Genomic DNA, 22,100 nt, shown 5'->3' on the forward strand with positions numbered 1-22,100 from the left:
GCTGTACCCACCACCAGTCCCTCCCATCAGGAAGTTTGCATAAGCCTCTTAGATAGCCTCATCCACCAGAGAGCAGAGAGCAGAAGCAAGAAGAACTACAATTCTGCAGCCTGTGGAACAAAAACTACATTCACAGAAAGATAGACAAAATGAAAAGGCAGAGGGCTATGTACCAGATGAAGGAACAAGATAAAACCCCAGAAAAACAACTAAATGAAGTGGAGATAGGCAACATTCCAAAAAAAAATTCAGAATTATATAGTGAAGATGATCCAGGACCTCGGAAAGAGAATGGAAGCTGAGATCGAGAAGACAAAAGAAATGTTTAACAAAGACCTAGAAGAATTAAAGAGCAAGCACCTAGAAGAATTAAAGAACAAACAAACAGAGATGAACAATACAATAAATGAAAAGAAAAATACACTAAAAGGAATCAATAGCAGAATAACTGAGGCAGAAGAATGGATAAGTGACCTGGAAGACAGAATGGTGGAATTCACTGCCATAGAACAGAATAAAGAAGAGGAATGAAGACAGCCTAAGAGACCTCTGGGACAACATTAAACGCACCAGCATTCACATTATAGGGGTCTGAGTGGGAGAAGAGAGAGAGGAAGGACCCGAGAAAATATTTGAAGATATTATAGTTGTAAACTTCCCTAACATGGGAAAGGAAATAGGCACCCAAGTCCAGGAAGCACAGAGAGTCCCAGGCAGGATAAACTCAAGGAGAAACATGCCGAGACACATAGTAATTAAATTGAAAAAAAATTAAAAGGCAAAGAAAAATTACTAAAAGCAACAAGGGAAAAACGACAAATAACATACAAGGAAACTCCCATAAGGTTAACAGCTGATTTCTCAGCAGAAAGTCTACAAGCCAGAAGGGAGTGGCACGATATATTTAAAGTGATGAAAGGGAAGAAGCTACAACCAAGATTACTCTACAGAGCAAGGATCACATTCAGATTCAACAGAGAAATCAAAAGCTTTACAGCCAAGCAAAAGCTAAGAGAATTCAGCACCACCAAACCAGCTTTACAACAAATGCTAAAGGAACTTCTCTAAGTGCAAAACACAAGAGAAGAAAAGGACTTACAAAAACAAACCCAAAACAATTAAGAAAATGGTAATAGGAACATACTTATCGATAATCACCTTAAATGTGAATGGATTAAATGTTCCTACTAAATGACACAGGCTCATTGAATGGATATGAAAACAAGACACATATATATGCTGTCTACAAGAGACCCACTTCATACCTAGGGACACATACACACTGAAAGTGAGGGGATGGAAAAAGATATTCCATGCAAATGGAAATCAAAAGAAAGCTAGAGTAGCAATACTCATATCAGATAAAATAGACTTTAAAATAAAGAATGTTGCAAGAGACAAGGAAGGACACTACATAATGATCAAGGGATCAATCCAAGAAGAAGATATAACAATTATAAATATATATGCACCCAACATAGGAGCACCTCAATACATAAGGCAAATGCTAACAGCTATAAAAGAGGAAATTGAGAGTAACACAATAATAGTGGGAGACTTTAACACCTCACTTCACCAAGGGACAGATCATCCAGACAGAAAATTAATAAGGAAACACAAGCTTTAAATGACACAATAGACCAGATAGATTTAATTCATATTTATAGGACATTCCATCCAAAAACAGCAGATTACACTTTCTTCCCAAGTGCACATGGAACATTCTCCAAGATAGATCACATCTTGGGTCACAAATCAAGTCTCGGTAAATTTAAGAAAATTGAAATTATATCAAGCGTCTTTCCCGACCACAACGCTATGAGATTAGAAATAAATTACAGGGAAAAAAACATAAAAGCCACAAACACATGGAGGCTTAACAATACATTACTAAATAACCAAGAGATCACTGAAGAAATCAAAGAGGAAATCAAAAAATACTTAGAGACAAATGACAATGAAAACACGACGATCCAAAACATATGCGATGCAGCAAACGCAGTTCTAAAAGGGAAGTTTATAGCAATACAATCCTACCTCAAGAAACAAGAAAAATCTCAAATAAACAATCTAACCTGACCCCTAAAGGAACTAGAGAAAGAAGAACGAACAAAACCCAAAGATAGTAGAAGGAAAGAAATCATAAAGATCAGACCAGAAATAAATGAAATAGAAACAAAGAAAACAATAGCAAAGATCAATAAAACTAAAAGCTGGTTCTTTGAGAAGATAAACAAAATTGATAAATCTTTAGCGAGACTCATCAAGAAAAAGAGAGAGAGGATTCAAATCAATAAAATTAGAGATGAAAAAGGAGAAGTTACAACAGACACCACAGAAATACAAAGGATCATGAGAGATTACTACAAGCAACTATATGCCAATAAAATGGACAACCTGGAAGAAATGGACAAATTCTTAGAAAGGTATAACCTTCCAAGACTGAACCAGGATGAAACAGAAAATATGAACAGACAAATCACAAGTAATGAAATTGAAACTGTGATTAAAAATCTTCCAACAAACAAAAGTCCAGGACCAGAGGGCTTCACAGGTAAATTCTATCAAACATTAAGAGAAGAGCTAACACCCATCCTTCTCAAACTCTTCCAAAAAATTGCAGAGAAAGAAACACTCCCAAACTCATTCTATGGGGCCACCATCACTGATACCAAAACCAGACAAAGACACTACAAAATCAGAAAATTACAGACCAATAACACTGATGAATATAGATGCAAAAATCCTCAACAAAATATTAGCAAACAGAATCCAATAACACATTAAAAGAATCATACACAATGATCAAGTGGGATTTATCCCAAGGATTCATGGATTCTTCAATATATGCAAATCAATCAATGTGATACACCATATTAACAAACTGGAGAATAAAAACCATATGATCATCTCAGTAGGTGCCAAAAAACCTTTTGACAAAATTTGACACCCATTTATATAAAAACTCTCCAGAAAGTGGGCAACAAGGGAATCTACCTCAACATAATAAAGACCATATACAACAAACCCACAGCAAATATCATTCTCAATGGTGAAAAAATGAAAGCATTTCCTCTCAGATCAGGAAGAAGATAAGGATGTCCACTCTTGCCACTATTATTCAACATAGTTTTGGAAGTCCTAGCCATGGCAAACAGAGAAAAAAAAGAAATAAAAGGAATACAGATTGGAAAAGAAGAAGTAAAACTGTCACTGTTTGCAGGTGACATGATACTATACTAGAAAATCCTAAAGATACCACCAGAAAACTACTAGAGCTAATCAATGAATTTGATAAAGTTTCAGGATACGAAATTAATGCACAGAAATCTCTTGCATTCCTATACACTAACAACAAAAGACCAGAAAAAGAAATTAAGGAAACAATCCCATTCACCATTGCAATGCAACAAAAAGAATAAGATACCTAGGAATAAACTTACCCAAGGAGGTAAAAGACCTTTATGCAGAAAATTATAAGACACTGATGAAAGAAATCAAAGATGACACAGATGGAGAGATATACCATGATCTTGGATTGGAAGAATCAATATTGTGAAAATGATTATGTTACCCAAAGCAATCTACAGATTCAATACAATCCCTATCAAATTACCAATGGCATTTTTTACAGAACTAGAACAAAAAATCTTAAAATACGTACGGAGACACAAAATACCCTGAATAGCAAAAGCAATCTTGAGGGAAAGAAATGGAGCTGGAGGAGTCAGACTCCCTGACTTCAGACTATACTACAAAGCCACAGTAATCAAGACAATATGGTACTGGCACAAAATCAGAAATATACATCAGTGAAACAGGATAGAAAGCCCAGAGATAAACCTACACACCTATGGTCAATTAATCTATGACAAAGGAGACAAGGATATACAATGGAGAAAAGACAGTCTCTTCAATAAGTGGTGCTGGGAAAACTGGACACCTACATGTAAAAGAATGAAATTAGAACACTTCCTAACACCATACACAAAAATAAACTCAAAATGGATTAAAGACCTAAATGTAAGACTGGACACTATAAAACTCTTTGAGGAAAACATAGGAAGAACACTCTTTGACATAAATCACAGGAAGATCTTTTTTGATCCACCTGCTAGAGTAATGGAAATAAAAATAAAACTAAAGAAATGGGATATAATGAAACTTAAAAGCTTTTTCACAGCAAAGGAAACTATAAACAAGACGAAAAGACAACCTTTAGAATGGGAGAAAATATTTCCAAATGAATCAACAGACAAAGGATTAATCTCCAAAATATATAAACAGTTCATGCAGCTCAGTATTAAGGAAAACAAAAAACCCAGTCCAAAAATGGGCAGAAGACCTAAACAGACATCTCTCCAAAGAAGACATACAGATGGCCAAGAAGCATAGGAACTGCTCAACATCACTAATTATTAGAGAAATGCAAATCAAAACTACAATGAGGTATCACCTCACACCAGTTAGAATGGGCATCATCAGAAAATCTATAAACAACAAATGCTGGAGAGGGTATGCAGAAAAGGGAACCCTCTTACACTGTTGGTGGGAATGTAAATTGATACAGCCACTATGGAGAACAGTATGAGGTCCTTAAAAAACTAAAAATAGAATTACCATATGACCCAGCAATCTCACTATTGAGCATATATCCAGAGAAAACCATAATTCAAAAAGACACATGCACCCCAATGTTCATTGCAGCACTATTTACAATAGCCAGTCATGGAAACAACCTAAATGCCTATTGACAGACAAATGGTCCATATATACACTGGAATATTACTCAGCCATAAAAAGGGACAAAATTGGTTCTTTTGTAGAGACATCAATGGACCTAGAGACTGTCATATAGAGTGAAGTAAATCAGAAAGAGAAAAACAAATATTGTATGTTAACGCATATATGAGGAATCTAGAAAAATGGTACAGATGAACTGGTTTGCAAGGCAGAAATAGAGACACAGATGTAGAGAACAAATGTATGGACACCAAGGGGGAAGTGGGGGAGGGGTGGTGGTGGTGGTGGAATGAATCTGGAGATTGGGAGTGACATATATACACTAACATGTACAACATAGATAACTAATAAGAACCTACTGTATAAAAAATATAAATAAAATAAAATTTAAAATAATAAAAAAAGAAATGCTAAAAGGAGTCCCCCAGGGACTTCACTGGTGGCACAGTGGTTAAGAATCTACCTGCCAATGCAGGGGACAGAGGTTCAATCCCTGGTCTGGGAAGATCCCACATGCCGCGGAGCAACTAAGCCCATGCACCACATCTACTGAGTCCATGAGCCACAACTACTAAGCCTGCATGCCACAACTACTGAAGCCCGTGCACCTAGAGACCGTGCTCCACAACAAGAGAAGCCACCGCAATGAGAAGCTCCTGCACCACAATGAAGAGTAGCCCCCTCTCACTGCAACTAGAGAAAGCCAAAGGGTAGCAACGAAGACCCAATGCAGCCAAAACTAAATAAAGTAACAAATTTATTTTTTAAAAAAGAAGTCCCCCAGACTGAAATGAAAGGACCGTAGACAATAACTCAAAACCATATGAAGGGGTGAATCGGGAAGATGGTGGAAGAGTAAGACGTGATCACCTTCCTCCCCACAGATACACCAGAAATACATCTACACATGGAACAACTCCTACAGAACACCTACTGAACGCTGGCAGAAGACTTCAGACCTCCCAAAAGGCAAGAAACTCCCCACGTACCTAGGTAGGGCAAAATAAAAAAAGAATAAACAGAGACAAAAGAATAGGGACGGGACCTGCACCAGTGGGAGGGAGCTGTGAAGGAGGAAAAGTTTCTAGGAAACTTTTCCTAGAAGCCCCTTCACGGGCAGAGACTGCGGGTGGCAGAGGCGGGAAGCTTCAGAGCCGCGGAGGAGAGCGCAGCCACCGGGGTGCGGAGGGCAAAGCGGAGAGATTCCCGCACAGAGGATCGGTGCCGACCCGCACTCACCAGCCAGAGAGGCTTGTCTGCTCACCCGCCGAGGCGGGCGGGGCTGGGAGCTGAGGCTCCGGCTTCAGTCGGGAGAGGACTGGGGTTGGCGGTGTGAACACAGCCTGCAGGGCGTTAGCGCACCACGGCTAGCCGAGAGGGAGTCCGGGGAAAAGTCTGGAGCTGCCGAAGAGGCAAGAGACTTTTTCTTCCCTCTTTGTTTCCTGGTGCGCGAGGAGAGAGGCTTAAGAGCGCTGCTTAAAGGAGCTCCAGAGACGGGCGCGAGCCGCGGCTAACAGCGTGGACCCCAGAGACGGGCATGAGATGCTAAGGCTGCTGCTGCCGCCACCAAGAAGCCTGTGTGCGAGCACAGGTCACTATCCACACCTCCCTTCTGGGTAGGCTGTGCAGCCCGCCACTGCCAGGGTCCCGGGATCCAAGGTCAACTCCTCCGGGAGAACGCACGGCGCGCCTCAAGCTGATGCAACGTCACGCCGGCCTCTGCCGCTGCAGGCCCGCCCCGCACTCCGTGCCCCTCCCCCCCCCCCCCCCCCACACCGGCCTGAGTGAGCCAGAGCCCGCGAATCAGCTGCTCCTTTAACCCCATCCTGTCTGAGCGAAGAACAGATGGCCTCTGGTGACCTACACACAGAGGCAGGGCCAAATCCAAAGCTGAACCCCGGGAGCTGTGTGAACAAAGAAGAGAAAGGGAAATCTCTCCCAGCAGCCTCAGAAGCAGCGGATTAAAGCTCCACAATCAACTTGATGTACCTGCATCTGTGGAATACCTGAATAGACAACGAATCATCCCAAATTGAGGAGGTGGACTTTGAGAGCAAGATTTATTATTTTTTCCCCTTTTCCTCTTTTTCTGAGTGTGTATGTGTATGTTTCTTTGTGAGATTTTGTCTGTATAGCTTTGCTGTCACCATTTGTCCTAGGGTTCTATCCATCCATTTTTTTTTTCTTTTTAAAAAAATTTTTTTCTTAGTAATTATTTTTTATTTTAATTATCTTATTTTGTCTTACTTTTTATTTTATCCCCTTTCTTCTCTCTTTCTTTCATTTCTTTCTTTCTTCCTTCCTTCCTCCCTTCCTCCCTCCCTCCCTCCCTCCCTCCCTCTCTCTCTCTCTCTTTCTTTCTTTCTTTCTTTCTTTCTGCTTTTTCTCCCTTTTATCCTGAGCCGTGTGGATGAAAGGCTCTTGGTGCTGCAGCCAGGAGTCAGTGCTGTGCCTCTGAGGTGGGAGAGCCAACTTCAGGACACTGGTCCACAAGAGACCTCCCAGCTCCACATAATATCAAATGGCGAAAATCTCCCAGAGATCTCCATCTCAACACCAGCACCCAGCTTCACTCAACCACCAGCAAGCTACAGTGCTGGACATCCTATGCCAAACACCTAGCAAGACAGGAACACAGCCCCACCCGTTAGCAGAGAGGCTGCCTAAAATCATAATAAGTCCACAGACACCCCAAAACACACCACCAGACATGGACCTGCCCACCAGAAAGACAAGATCCAGCCTCATCCACCAGAACACAGACACTAGTCCCCTCCACGAGGAAGCCTACACAACCCACTGAAACAACTTTAGCCACTGGGGACAGACACCAAAAACAACAGGAACTATGAACCTGCAGCCTGCAAAAAGGAGACCCCAAACAAAGTAAGATAAACAAAATGAGAAGACAAAAAAACACACAGCAGATGAAGAAGCAAGATAAAAAACCGACCAGACCTAACAAATGAAGAGGAAATAGGCAGTCTACCTGAAAAAGAATTCAGAAAAATGATAGTAAAGATGATCCAAAATCTTGGATATAGAATAGAGAAAATGCAAGAAACATTTAACAAGGACCTAGAAGAACTAAAGATGAAACAAGCAACGATGAACAACACAACAAATGAAATGAAAAATACTCTAGATGGGATCAATAGCAGAATAACTGAGGCAGAAGAACGGATAAGTGACCTGAAAGATAAAATAGTGGAAATAACTACTGCAGAGCAGAATAAAGAAAAAAGAACGAAAAGAACTGAGGACAGTCTCAGAGACCTCTGAGACAACATTAAACGCACCAACATTCGAATTATAGGGGTTCCAGAAGAAGAAGAGAAAAAGAAAGGGACTGAGAAAATATTTGAAGAGATTATAGTTGAAAACTTCCCTAATATGGGAAAGGAAATAGTTAATCAAGTCCAGGAAGCACAGAGAGTCCCTTACAGGATAAATCCAAGGAGAAACACTCCAAGACACATATTAATCAAAGTGTCAAAAATTAAATACAAAGAAAACATATTAAAAGCAGTAAGGGAAAAACAACAAACAACACACCAGGGAATCCCCATAAGGTTAACAGCTGATCTTTCAGCAGAAACTCTGCAAGCCAGAAGGGACTGGCAGGACGTATTGAAAGTGATCAAGTGGGGTTTATTCCAGGAATGCAAGGATTCTTCAATATACATAAATCAATCAACGTGATAAACCATATTAACAAATTGAAGCAGAAAAAACATACGATCATCTCAATAGATGCAGAGAAAGCTTTTGGCAAAATTCAACACCAATTTATGATAAAAATCCTGCAGAAGTTAGGCATAGAGGGAACTTTTCTCAACATAATAAAGGCCATATATGACAAACCCACAGCCAACATCATCCTCAATGGTGAAAAACTGAAAGCATTTCCACTAAGATCAGGAACAAGACAAGGTTGCCCACTCTCACCACTCTTATTCAATATAGTTTTGAAAGTTTTAGCCACAGCAACCAGAGAAGAAAATGAAATAAAAGGAATCCAAATCAGAAAAGAAGTAAAGCTGTCACTGTTTGCAGATTACATGATACTATACATAGAGAATCCTAAAAGATGCTACCAGAAAACTGTTAGAGCTAATCAATGAATTTGGTAAAGTAGCAGGGTACAAAATTAATGCACAGAAATCTCTGGCATTCCTATACACTGATAAAAAATCTGAAAGTGAAATCAAGAAAACACTCCCATTTACCATTGCAACAAAAAGAATAAAATATCTAGGAATAAACCTACCTAAGGAGACAAAAGACCTGTATGCAGAAAATTATAAGACACTGATGAAAGAAATTAAAGATGATACAAATAGATGGAGAGATATACCATGTTCTTGGATTGGAAGAATCAACATTGTGAAAATGACTCTACTACCCAAAGCAACCTACAGATTCAATGCAATCCCTATCAAACTACCACTGGCATTTTTCACAGAACTAGAACAAAAAATTTCACAATTTGTACGGAAACACAAAAGACCCCGAATAGCCAAAGCTATTGAGAACAAAAAACAGAACTGGAGGAATCAGGCTCCCTGACTTCAGAATATACTACAAAGCTACAGTAATCAAGACAGTATGGTACTGGCACAAAAACAGAAATATAGATCAATGGAACAGGATAGAAAGCCCAGAGATAAACCCAGGCACATATTGTCACCTTATCTTTGATAAAGGAGGCAGGAATGTACAGTGGAGAAAGGACAGCCTCTTCAATAAGTGGTGCTGGGAAAACTGGATAGGTACATTTAAAAGTATGAGATTAGATCACTCCCTAACACCATACACAAAAATAAGCTAAAAATGGATTAAAGACCTAAATGTAAGGCCAGAAACTATCAAACTCTTAGAGGAAAACATAGGCAGAACACTCTATGACATAAATCACAACAAGATCCTTTTTGACCCACCTCCCAGAGAAATGGAAATAAAAACAAAAATAAACAAATGGGACCTAATGAAACTTCAAAGCTTTGCACAGCAAAGGAAACCATAAACAAAACAAAAAGACAACCTCAGAATGGGAGAAAATATTTGCAAATGAAGCAACTGACAAAGAATTAATCTCTAAAATTTACAAGCAGCTCATGCAGCTCAATAACAAAAATACAAACAACCCAATCCAAAAATGGGCAGAAGACCTAAATAGACATTTCTCCAAAGAAGATATACAGACTGCCAACAAACACATGAAAGAATGCTCAACATCACTAATCATTAGAGAAATGCAAATCAAAACTACAATGAGATATCATCTCACACCAGTCAGAACGGCCATCATCAAAAAAATCTAGAAACAATAAATGCTGGAGAGGGTGTGGAGAAAAGGAACACTCTTGTACTGCTGGTGGGAATGTGAATTGGTATAGCCACTATGGAGAACAGTATGGAGGTTCCTTAAAAAACTACAAATAGAACTACCTTATGACCTAGCAATCCCACTACTGGGCATATACCCTGAGAAAACCATAATTCAAAAAGAGTCATGTGGGCTTCCCTGGTGGCGCAGTGGTTGAGAGTCCGCCTGCCGATGCAGGGGACACAGGTTCGTGTCCTGGTCCGGGAGGATCCCACATGCCGTGGAGCGGCTGCGCCCGTGAGCCATGGCCGCTGGGCCTGTGCGTCCGGAGCCTGTGCTCCGCGACAGGAGAGGCCACAGCAGTGAGAGGTCCACGTACTGCAAAAAAAAAAAAAAAAGAAAAGAAAAAGAGTCATGTACCAAAATATTCATTGCAGCTCTATTTACAATAGCCAGGAAATGGAAACAACCTAAGTGTCCATCATCAGATGCATGGATAAAGAAGATGTGGCACATATATACAACGGAATATTACTCAGCCATAAAAAGAAATGAAATTGAGCTATTTGTAATGAGGTGGATGGACCTAGAGTCTGTCATACAGAGTGAAGTAAGTCAGAAAGAGAAAGACAAATACCGTATGCTAACACATACATATGGAGTTTAAGAAAAAAAAATGTCATGAAGAACTTAGGGGTAAGACAGGAATAAAGACAGACCTACTAGAGAATGGACTTGAGGATATGGGGAGGGGGAAGGGTAAGCTGTGACAAAGCGAGAGAGTGGCATGGACATATATACACTACCAAACGTAAAATAGATAGCTAGTGGGAAGCAGCCACATAGCACAGGGAGATCAGCTTGGTGCTTTGTGACCACCTAGAGGGGTGGGATAGGGAGGGTGGGAGGGAGGGAGACGCAAGAGGGAAGAGATATGGGAACATATGTATATGTATAACTGATTCACTTTGTTATAAAGCAGAAACTAGCACACTATTGTAAAGCAATTATACTCCAATAAAGATGTAAAAAAAAAAAACCATATGAAGCAATAAAGTGCAACAATAAAATAAACTATACAGCAAACATAACCATGAGTAGTAATGCATATTTGACATATAACTCTTCTTTTTTTTTCCTTTTTTCCCTATATTATTTGGAAGACAAATGCATAAAAGAGTAATTATAAATAATTATAAAGTTATGTTAAGGGGTTAGAGATGGAGCTATAAATGAAGACAGACTTTCTATACAATTGAAGAATGGTCTGAATAAATTTTTATCCAAAGAATAATAACCAGTGGAGGGACTTGACTGATCAGATAGCAAGACTTATTACAAATATACAGTAATTAAGACAGTGTGGCATTAGTGTGGAGATAATCTTATAGACCAATGGAACAGGACAGAGATTCCAGAAAAAGATCTACACAGCTAGATGTAAACCTGACATATGAGAGAACTAGCATTGTAAGTCAGTGGCAAAAGATGAATTTATCATTAAAATATGCTGGGACAACTGATGATCCATATGCAAAAAAAATGTATATCTTCAACCATATAAACAATCAATTCCAGATGGATCAAGTACTTAAACTGGAAAAGCAAGAGTTTAAAACTTTAAAAGCGGCTATAGGAAAATGTATTTATCACTTCAGGATAATAAATAGTTTTTAAATCAAGCAGAAAGCATAAACCAATAAGGATTGCTGCTGTCCAGAATAAATGTTAAACTCTTACAAATTCATATGAAAAAGTCAAATATCCCATTAAAAATGAGAGGATATAACGAAAAGTTTTCCAAAGAATATGAATGGTAAACATAGGAAAAATTCTTAATGTCAATAGCAATCAAGCAATGTGTATTGAAACTACTGTGAACTACAATGTCATGTCCAAACAGACTGGCAAATATTCAGGAGTCTGAAAAGTCCAGGTGTTGGTAATATACTGACTAAAGATGCGTCTCATACACTGCTGATGTTGAATAAAATAGAATAGATTGGTAAAACTACTTTAAAAAATAATTTGGAATTGCTTGGTAAAGGTGCATTTGTGCATACCCAGCACCACCACTTGTAGGTATATATCCTAGAGAAGTTCTTGAATACAGGAACAGGAACAAATTTATACAAAAACATTTATAGTGACACATTTTTTGTAATAACAAATCAATCCAAATGTCCAGCAGCAGTAGAATAAAAAAATAAATTGAAATGCATTCTTTTTTTATTGAGATAAAATTGGTAAATAACATTGTATAAGTTTCAGGTGTACGGCATTGTAATTCGATATTTGTTGGAATACAACAGTGAAACACAAATTACAGATAAATCATCAACATAAATGGATCTCTAAAACATAATTTCAAGTCACAGAGTAATATATTATGATTCCTTTTATATAAAGTACAAAAGAAGGCAAAACAAGATAACATAAAGATTCATATTTTTATAAGTATATACACATACCATTTCTGCATAGATTAATACACATATATGATAACTTTAAGGAAAACAAGGGATTAATTAACATAATTCAGGATAGCAGTTACCTCTGAGGCAGAGGAAGGGGACTTCAACTGAGCAGAAACTCACAAAACATAGACTTTCAAATGAAAAGGTAGGATCTTATTTCTTAGGCTGAATTATGAGCAGTGGTCATTTTCTTCTTTTTAAAATGCTACTTATATATACTACATACATTCTTGTAGTATGCTCTATTTCACCATATTAAGTATTATATTCACAATAAAATACAAAACACTTTGTTCACAGTAAAAAGTAAAAACAGAAAGAAAGTCTGAGTAAGAAAAATGGATCAAGTCTAGATTCTAAAATGATTATCCTGGTGGACATACAGAAGAGAGACATTGATGGCTTCTACTATCTAGAAGGGAGAAAATGAGGTTCTAACCAGGGCAGTGCCAATCAAGGGCAGATTTAGAAGAGAAACCTTGTGAACACATAACTGACAGAATAGATAAGAGGATATTGGTGTGTTTTGTGCCTGGCTTACTGTTAGGATGATGATGACCAAAGAGAACTGTAGGGAAGCTCTATTTGAAGGGTGAGAGAAAGAATAAGAGTAACCAACAGAAAGATAGACTCAGAAGAGAACAACGTCCCAAAAGCCAAGTGAGGATTAGGAAGTTTGGACGGGATAGCTTCAACCACTGTAGAGTATGTTCCAAGGTCATCTGCTTATGAAATATACAGGGATATTTTTCTGGACTTGGGGTGAAGGGACAGGGTATGGAATAGCAGCTGTGGGAGAAACAATGGGGAAAAAACAGAGACAAAAAAATGACTGAACAGCAATGAGAGCCCAGCTGAGGTTCGATGGCATGAATCTGTAGGACAGCCCGCTGGCACAATTCGTGACCTACTCCCACAATCTTGGTCATCATTGAGTGGTTATCAAGGTTGTGAGTATTTTCATGTTCAAAACATACAGACACACACATGCAAGCACTCCTACGTGTACTCACACACTCCAAATTTGAACTAAATAATTTGTTAGAGGTCTATCAAAAACCAGAGCCCACAGTACAGAGGAGACTGTAAAATCCTTTACATTAAGCGATAAAATTGCCATGGATAACGAAGCATTTCCATCTAGGCACAGCTTCTTCAGGATTCTAGTTGGTCAGAATTTCTGGGAAAACTTTAAAAAGAAAGGTTAGTGGGATGAATTACAGCCCCAGCTGCAGCAGTTGACTCTGAGGTAGTTCCCTTTCTTTCACTTATGTTAGACCCACCTCCCCTTCGGTTTGCACTCTGGTTGGTCCAGGTGGCTTGCCTGGTAGTTTGACCCAGGTCCTCATCTCTGGGCTCTGTTTCCATGTCCTTCTCGAGCCGTAGTTCTTATACTTGCTCTTCACAAGTACAAGTTACAGTGGGCAGGAGAGGCACACGTATTTCCCATTGTGTAACAGTACCCCTAACTTTTTTTATGAGAACCATGGTCGATTATAAGGGGAACCCAAAGTAACGTGACAGCAATGTGACTTTGAGTTTACTGTGTTTTACTATGATCCCTGATGGAGGCATCCTTATCTGAGAACCAGGTCCTCAAGATCTACAGAGCCCAATGTTGCAGAGACAGGAAGGACAGATTGACCAAGTGAGTTACTAGGAGTGATGAAGCGGAGGACCCCTCCCACTTCTACCCCTAAATTCCCAGACCCATGTATTTTATCTACTGAGGTCACAGTCATTTGCTGCAAAGTGGTCCCTTGGTCCAAGGTAATGTTATGCAGGATTGCCTGCCAGTAAACCAGACACTCAATGAACCCTCAGAGAGTGGTGCTGGCCAAGGACCTCCAAGCAGAAAAGGCAACCCCATACCTGGAGTAGGAGGGAATCCAGTCAAGAAGAAACACTACACTAGAAAGTGTCTGATGTAGTCAATAGCCGACAAGTAGCTTGTTGGTCTCCTCAAGGGATATTACTGTATCAGGGTCTGACAATAATTAGTCATAATGGGAAATTCTGGCTCTTCAAGGATCCTGTCATCTCCACTGCTACAAGCGGGCTCAGACATACTCTCCTGCTTCTTTCTGGAACATGCTAACCAAGTCCTGCATATCACTATCCTTTTCCCAGTCGGCCTGTGCTGAGATTTGCAAAATTATAGGTCTGGGGCCAAGAGGGGAGTTGAGGGAAGAGGAGGCAAAACATTGTCTTGTAAGAGACCTATCTCATTTGAAGGTTCTTCATGTTCTTCAAGCAAGAGGAGAATCTCTAACTTCCAGCAAGAATTAAGCCACTTCTACAGAACCCGGGGTTTCAGGGAAATTGGCAAATTCAAGCTTCTCAAACACTTTTACCCAGAAATTCCTGCCCAGATCCCATTTGCTTCTTATCAGAGCCTAACTTTGACACAGGAGACTTGTCTATTCTGAGAATTTAGCCTTCTCCACAATTCAGCCACTTTTACAATTAAATATAAAGTAACCAAACAATGTCTGATCATCAGCTGTGTGTGACCTTCTACTACAGAAGATGAGAGCCTCAAATGCTCACAAGAAGGCCTTCTGGCTAACACTTTGCTTTAAACTATTGATTAATAGATCTGAGCCTGTCATTTTCTCTCTTCATTGGATCAATAGCCCTTAGCAGTAGCCATCTAGTTCCACAGTCCTTACAGTTACTATTTTCCCCATATCTCTTAAATACCTGAGACTTTGCACCAATTATTACATCCCTTCTACCTGTACTGTATCCCAGTTCATTACAGATGAAAGTCTTAGCAATGGCACTGCCACAGTATAACTGGAATGATCAATATTCCCCCTTCCAGTAGTGGCGGGGTGCACATTGCCTGCCATCTAGCCAACAAGGACTCCAACTTCAGAATCCCATCCTTACAAGTTGCTTTCTAAGACCACATCTCCTTTCAGCAGTCTTAGGTTAGGTTCCCTAGAAGCAGAGCTTAAGAAGGGGCTTCTGGTTTAGGTTATTTTTTGAGTGAGTGCTCTCAAAAGAAAGGGACTGAGGGAGGAAGGGGAGGGCAGAGGAAGAAACTAAGAAAGGATGTGGTCTCAGCTTCGGTTTGTTCCCATACGAAGTTCTGGAGCACAAATTGTACCACAGAGTTGGTCACAGTTTGAGGCAAAACTACACCAATTTTCTACCCCTGTGTCAGACAGTCATTGTCTATAGTCTGTCCCAGGAGGGGCAGTGTTGGAGGTGGGTGTGTAGACTTCCTGGTGAGGCACCTCCTGGTCAAGGGCAATTCTGCAGAGAAGGCACAGCTGTGAATGGCTATGAGCCTACACCCATGGCAGTTAGGAATTGGATGCCTCAGAGTATGCAAGGGATCCAACAGCATGGCACCAACAGCATCCACTAAACTACCACGTCTTAAGATATCCTTAGTGTCACAAAGTACAGTAACACAGAAGAGCAATTCCATGAAATCAAACCATAAATTTAAAGCCATGCAGTGGTGTGCCAGAACCGGCTTCTATTAGCCCACAAGAATTGATTATTCACATCTCTTCCCAACTCGGCATTCAGTGATGTCACGTTGGAAGCTTGAAACTGTCCATGGTGGGAGTACTTACACCATGGAAACTGGCAAAAGCTACGCACCAGGCCCTTTTTATGGGGGGTGGGGGAAAGGGGGTGGATGATCAAGTTGTTAAACATTTACCAGCACGCCACTGATGGCGCAAGATACGAATTGTTATTCCTGATTTTAAGTATGAGGAAAATAAGCTAAGAAAGAGCAATTAAGTGACAGATTTAGAATTAAAATCTATTTCTATCTGACTTTATTATAACAGGAATATTAGGTTTAGTTTAACATACATTTATTGAGTAGTAACCATGTGCCAGGCATTGTTGTCAACTAAGACACATTCTCAATCCACAAAGGAAATGGAATGAGAGTTCAATCTTTGGGAAACCAAGAACATGATATCTAGGGAATTTGATTGAATTTCTTCTAGCTATTTTCATGTCTTTGAGATTTTAATAATGTTCTAAAGATTTTTCCCTTTTCAATCTATAATACGAAGATTTAAAATATCTAATCTTAATGCCTCAGTTTATGAGATACGTATGCAAAAGCACTTTGGAAATGCAGAAAGCTTAATACAAATGGATGGATTGTTAATAAGAAAATCAATAGTGAAGATAACAGCCCTTTTTCAAATGGCTGAAGGAATAGATCCCTTGGAGTGAAGATAAGGAGGACTCCAAATACCCTTCTTAAATTGAGTCAAGGCCACTTTTTCTTGTGGTGTTCAACTGAAGTGGAATAATTTTTTCAGGCTCTTGTTTTCACAATGACTTTTCAATGTGGTCGGAATCCTTCTGGCCCTGAAGAAATGAGCAGCTCTTCTCTCTTCCAACATTTGACTCCATCACCTCTTCGGAGCCAGAACTGGAGTTGTTCTGAAGAAAGTGTTTGCAGACTAAGGGAGCTCCAGCTGCTGGTGGTACATGCATTCAGGGAAGGTTGTGGAGTCCAGGCCCTTCATCTTTTTGGGTGTTTGGTGGTTTGCTGTTTTCAAGACTCTCATATTTCAAATCTTCTCTTCTGTTCCTCGCTTTCCTTCTCTCACATCTTTGTCTAGAAGTTGCCCCCCATCTGTCCCAGGAACTCCACTTCATTTTTCATCCTAGCTATCCTTGCTGGCTCCTCTTCTCACTCCTTCTGTCAGAATAATACGTTATCATTGTAGTGTCATTGATCTCCAATGCTGCAAACACTGCTGGCTTTCGAGAGCAAGGATATTCTGATGGGACTTCCCTGGTGGCCCAGCGGTTAAGACTCTGCACCTCCACTGCAGGGGGCGCGGGTTCGATCCCTGGTCGGGGAACTAGGATCCTGCGTGCCTCGTGGTGCAGCCAAAAAATAAATTTAAAAAAAAAAGGAAAAAAAGGAAGGAGAGAAAATAAAAGACAATTTGCTATTACCATAATGAAATGTACAATCACAGCATCAGGAAAAGTCGTAATGCTGGCAAAAACACCAATCTGATCTGAGCACCTGACTGGTTCTTAGAGAAACCAATCCATGAGTACACACAAACGTTCACACACACACACACACACACACACACACACACACACATGCAGCATATGATTATAAACCTTTTCCTTAGCTGAACAAAGAAAAGGCAACAAAAATCTTCAAAGGGCTTGTTCTTTCTGGGTAAAATTTCATAAGACTGCTATCAAAGCAGGTTGTATATGAGAGACAAGGAAGGTTATAGATGAGAGGCAAAGACAAAAAAAATTCACTTGCTCCAAGAATTTGCTGAACGATTTCATTTTGTTGAATTCCACCCATTAAAACATGTATTTAAATCCTAACAATGACTGACAAACATTTGGAAAGCAAAAGTAAAAGTTGACCTGCAGACAGTTCAAATTTGCCATATGCTTGCTGTCACCATTAACAGTCTGTAGACCATCCTAATTTATGCTTCAGCGAACTAACCTGATGTATTTTAAAGAATGTGAATACCTGTTTATTTTTCAAATAAGGCATTTTATTTTTCCTTATTACTCATATGTATGACAGCAATGATAAATGATTAAGGGCAAATTTAAGAGAGTTGGAAGGGGAGAGAATGGGTTTTCCCTCCTATGACCTATCACAAATGTTTTCTACTTAAATGATTGTCTCACTGAGGAAATTCTCAAAAAATATTCATCAGGGACAATTTCAGAAATAAAAGTTATTTCCTTCAACACAGCCTAACAGAATTTTAAAAGGAATTTATTAGTGTTTAGGAATCACTATAGTTTAAATGGTGTGTGTATATATACAAATTACTAAACATACACTTTTTTTAACCTGTCTAATTTTTTGCCTTTTTAAGAAGAATTTTCTTACTCTCTCATGTGTTTAAGCGACCACATATCATATTAACTAGATGCCCTTTCCTTTTCTTTCATGAAACTACATTTCTTAAGCATTATTGTAGATGGAAGAGATTTCTGATGGAAGGGAAAAGAGCATTAGTTGTTTTAAAATTTGATAACTTCAGTCCAAATCTCATCCTTTTCTCTTTGTGCATTTAAGGATAAGTCTTCAACTTTTCCAGTTTTAATCAGATAGCCCAGATGGTCATGTTTATGGTAAAAATGTCATTAAATTCTGAGTAAATAAAATAATTAAGAGATTTACTAATTAATTTTTAAATATTCTAGATTCTGAGCAAGGGCTATAGATTGTTATACAGTCTTTGTCTCTTTTGCTTTTAACAAAATGGTTGGTGTGTGGTAATGCTCAATAAATGAATTTTAATTAGTTACTAATAGTTATTTACAAGGTATATGTATTCTGTTTTTAAAGCCACCATATTTATGTTAAAATATTCTAAAACAATAAAACCAACCATCTAACACATGCATAACCATTAATTAACTTAAAATAAAATATTTTGTTGCTTGCATTTTAGCAAACTTTACTTTTCAGATATCTCTTCTGATGGCATTTAAGGTATGAATCATGAAAATAATAAATAACTTGCAGTGGGTCGTAGAAATTACACACGAAAATAGAATAAAAATGGTTTAATTACAGGCTTGTGCCTGTGGTCACACTGATGGACAAAGCCCTTGGGAATATTAGAAAGCTGATCTACCCCTCGCCCAACAGCATCTACCTGGATCTCTACTGCAAAACCTCCTTGTCCCTTAAATTCACGAGAAGAGGAGAGTAGGAATGATGCACCGCTTCATCTGAAGCACCAGCAAGGCTCTCGGTTCATCTGTAGAAGCGAAGCCCTGGGCAGCTGGCACCCTTCCACAGGGAGCTACAAACACCACTTTGCCACATTGCAAGTTTCCTCAGGCAACAGATGTCTTGTAGCTGCCGTGCAGGTCTCCAACTCTACCAAGCCACCTGGACAACATATTTAATGTACCGACAATGCTTCTGTCACCACTTGGGAAAGATTTTTAAAATTTTATTTAATTTTTTTCTCCCAACACCTTCATGATCAGTGAAATTTGGCCTCGGATTGCAAAAATTTGTATTCAAAAATGTAAGGGGAGAATCAAAAGCCTCTCACTTCTCCCCATCCCCCAACTTCCCCCAAGGATTCCAGAAAAGAATTCATTCATCTTCTGTATCATGACAATTACATTTTATTCTTTAAAAATCGAACGTTTGCAAAGAGCAGTCTTGCTGAACCACTGCACAGAAAAGTTAAACAACGAACTGCTAAATGGCTCGCTCTCCTGCTTGGCTCTGACGGCACCAAACTTTAACGTGTCTCCGCCACAACTTTAAACTGTGGGTGCAATCCTCTCAGAACATTATCTGGAAAACATTCTGACTTGTTCGGCTGCTATAGTGATACTTACAGTACCGTTGTGTCTGTTTAGTTTAAAAATGAGGTTGATAACGATAATGCTTTTCCTAAGATGATCTTCTCCTTTTTAATGATAGCCGTAGTTTCCCCTACATAAATGACTAAATCCTTACAGAATCTTGGTCTTGATTAGCACTCCTGCTAGTAAAATTTCACATACTAAATCAGCACCAGCTGTAGCAAGCAAGAAAGAAAAAGGCAAGTGTAAATGTTCCATATGCCCCAGCAAATTGGCATCTGTGTCAGTAACCCTTTTTTTTTAAACTATTGTATACATACATTCTCTTAAGTGTTTTGTTCACAAAATACTGCTAACAAAATTCCTCTGTTGGCATCTCAAGGGAAGAGCCTGTCCTTGGTATCAGTCAACTGCACAAAATACAATTTCTCCTTCTCCTCTTGTGGTCACAGACACACCTGAACGTTCTATGTATACAAGTTGCTTCAAGTTAGTGAACCTTTATTTTGACATCTGTTCCCTGTAATATGACACTGCAGTGCTCTTATAAAGCTGCTTTACAGTTGGAGTTTAACTGGTAGCAACACTAAACAAGGTCAGAGAGACAATCGAATTATGTTGGTCACCTGGAAGGTATCTCAGAGACCAGGCTCAAAACAAATAACCTGGAACGTGCTGATGGAAGACAGCATTTGTGATCACTCTCACCTCGTCGCCCCTATTTTCTTCCCATTATGAAGGGTCTCTTCACACATAGATATAAATAGATATAAATAAAGATATAGATACATCAGAAATAATCCCAAAGCTGTATCTGAGATGGTATACTACGCTACTTTAGGTGGTTTTCAATACCTTATCCATTGGGACCTTATTGATTGTCTGAAATCCAGTAGATATAGTTCTTCAGGAACATATTTAAACCATCAGTATGAATCCTACAATAGCCATTAGAAAGCTACAAACACAGAAGAGTGTACTAATTAAATAGTCTACATATAAGGAGTATCAGTTGGCCATGTCCCAGAGATAGCTGCCGTACAGAGGAAAAAATACGTTTAAGTATTTTCTCCTCTGTTTGGAACCTGGTTATCCTGGTAGGCCAGCATATACGGAAGAGAGAACACCCCTTTCTTTGTGACACTTATTGATTCCTGCTCATGCGTCCCCACAAGGGTTGATACTTTGTGTTGCTCTTGTTTACCTCCATGTCTGCCTCTCTGGATTTGACTATAAACTCCTTGAGATAGTTTCTCTGTAGTCCTATATCTGTCCTACCGGAGTAGCAGAGTTTAGCAAATACCCAGCAAATGTCTGCCCACATCAATGGTTAAGGAATGCTCAAAGTTTTTGTTAAAAGCTAAATGAACTGGTTGATGAAGAGCTTACCAGTTGGGATCAAATGACCCAACTACATAAGGACAAGGGGAAATGGATGAAAATTTCCTTTGTTTCCCTGATGTTTCCCTGCTATATAAACTCCCTTTCATCAAGTGTTATCATATGGGTATCGAGATTTAGTGAAAGTTGCTCTTGATAACTCATTTATATCTAAGGGTAAAAATCAGAAGACATTTTGGTTACAAGTTAAAAATCTCTTGGGTTTTAAGATCCAGTTTACCTAAATTCTTACTGAAAAATTTTAGAGAAGGGCATGTGGGAAAATCTACAACTATGATATATCTTGCAAAGTGCTTTTATAAAATATGAAAATTCATTCTCTTAGAAACATGTAGCTTCCCTTATAAGACAATGGATTCTCTCCCTGGTACTGTTAGTAGTCCAACAAATCTGTTAGCCTCCTCTCAGGGAAGCTGTGAGAGAGGAATTCCCGTAGTGGGAAGTTTGGATGAGACAATCTAATGTTTATATACATGAAATTCAACTACACTTACCAACCGTATAGTGATCTTGCAGCTGTTGTAATGATTATACTGAACTGATTCTTAAAACATTTGGTCCTGTTATAGTTGACAGTAGCAGTGGTAAAATCTGTATATCTGCTAACCTTTATGATCCCAGAAAGTAAGCACAGTTGTTTGTATCTCTATGTTCCTGAATATCAGCACGGTAATACAGGGTATATATTTTTTATATGACTGCTGAATACATGACTTATTTTTTGAACAACTGATTTCTTACATGGTTGCCTGCTTGGTCTGTAATTGGTATGCTTATTTTAATACAGTTGTATGGATGATAAATTACACACTGATATGGGATTTCCC

General features: G+C 39.0%; 1 protein-coding gene across 8 annotated transcripts in view; it reads right to left on the minus strand.

The window, feature by feature from the left end:
• Positions 1–22,100, minus strand: part of GTDC1 (glycosyltransferase like domain containing 1) — a 494,021-nt gene that overhangs the window by 39,223 nt on the left and 432,698 nt on the right. For 6 of the 8 annotated variants that reach the window (XM_079923627.1, XM_079923630.1, XM_079923617.1 and 3 more), the window contains one exon: positions 12,600–17,413. The exons of 1 other annotated variant lie outside the window; for it this stretch is intronic. In XM_079923627.1, the coding sequence (XP_079779753.1) occupies positions 17,209–17,413 (205 nt within the window). In that variant the 3' untranslated portion in view covers positions 12,600–17,208. Of the gene's footprint in view, positions 1–12,599; positions 17,422–22,100 lie in introns of those variants that run through there. One more of the 8 variants, XM_079923618.1, reaches the window with a different exon arrangement.

This window comes from Stenella coeruleoalba (assembly GCF_951394435.1).
Source record: "Stenella coeruleoalba genome assembly, chromosome: 6".
NCBI classification, from domain to species: Eukaryota; Metazoa; Chordata; class Mammalia; order Artiodactyla; family Delphinidae; genus Stenella; species Stenella coeruleoalba.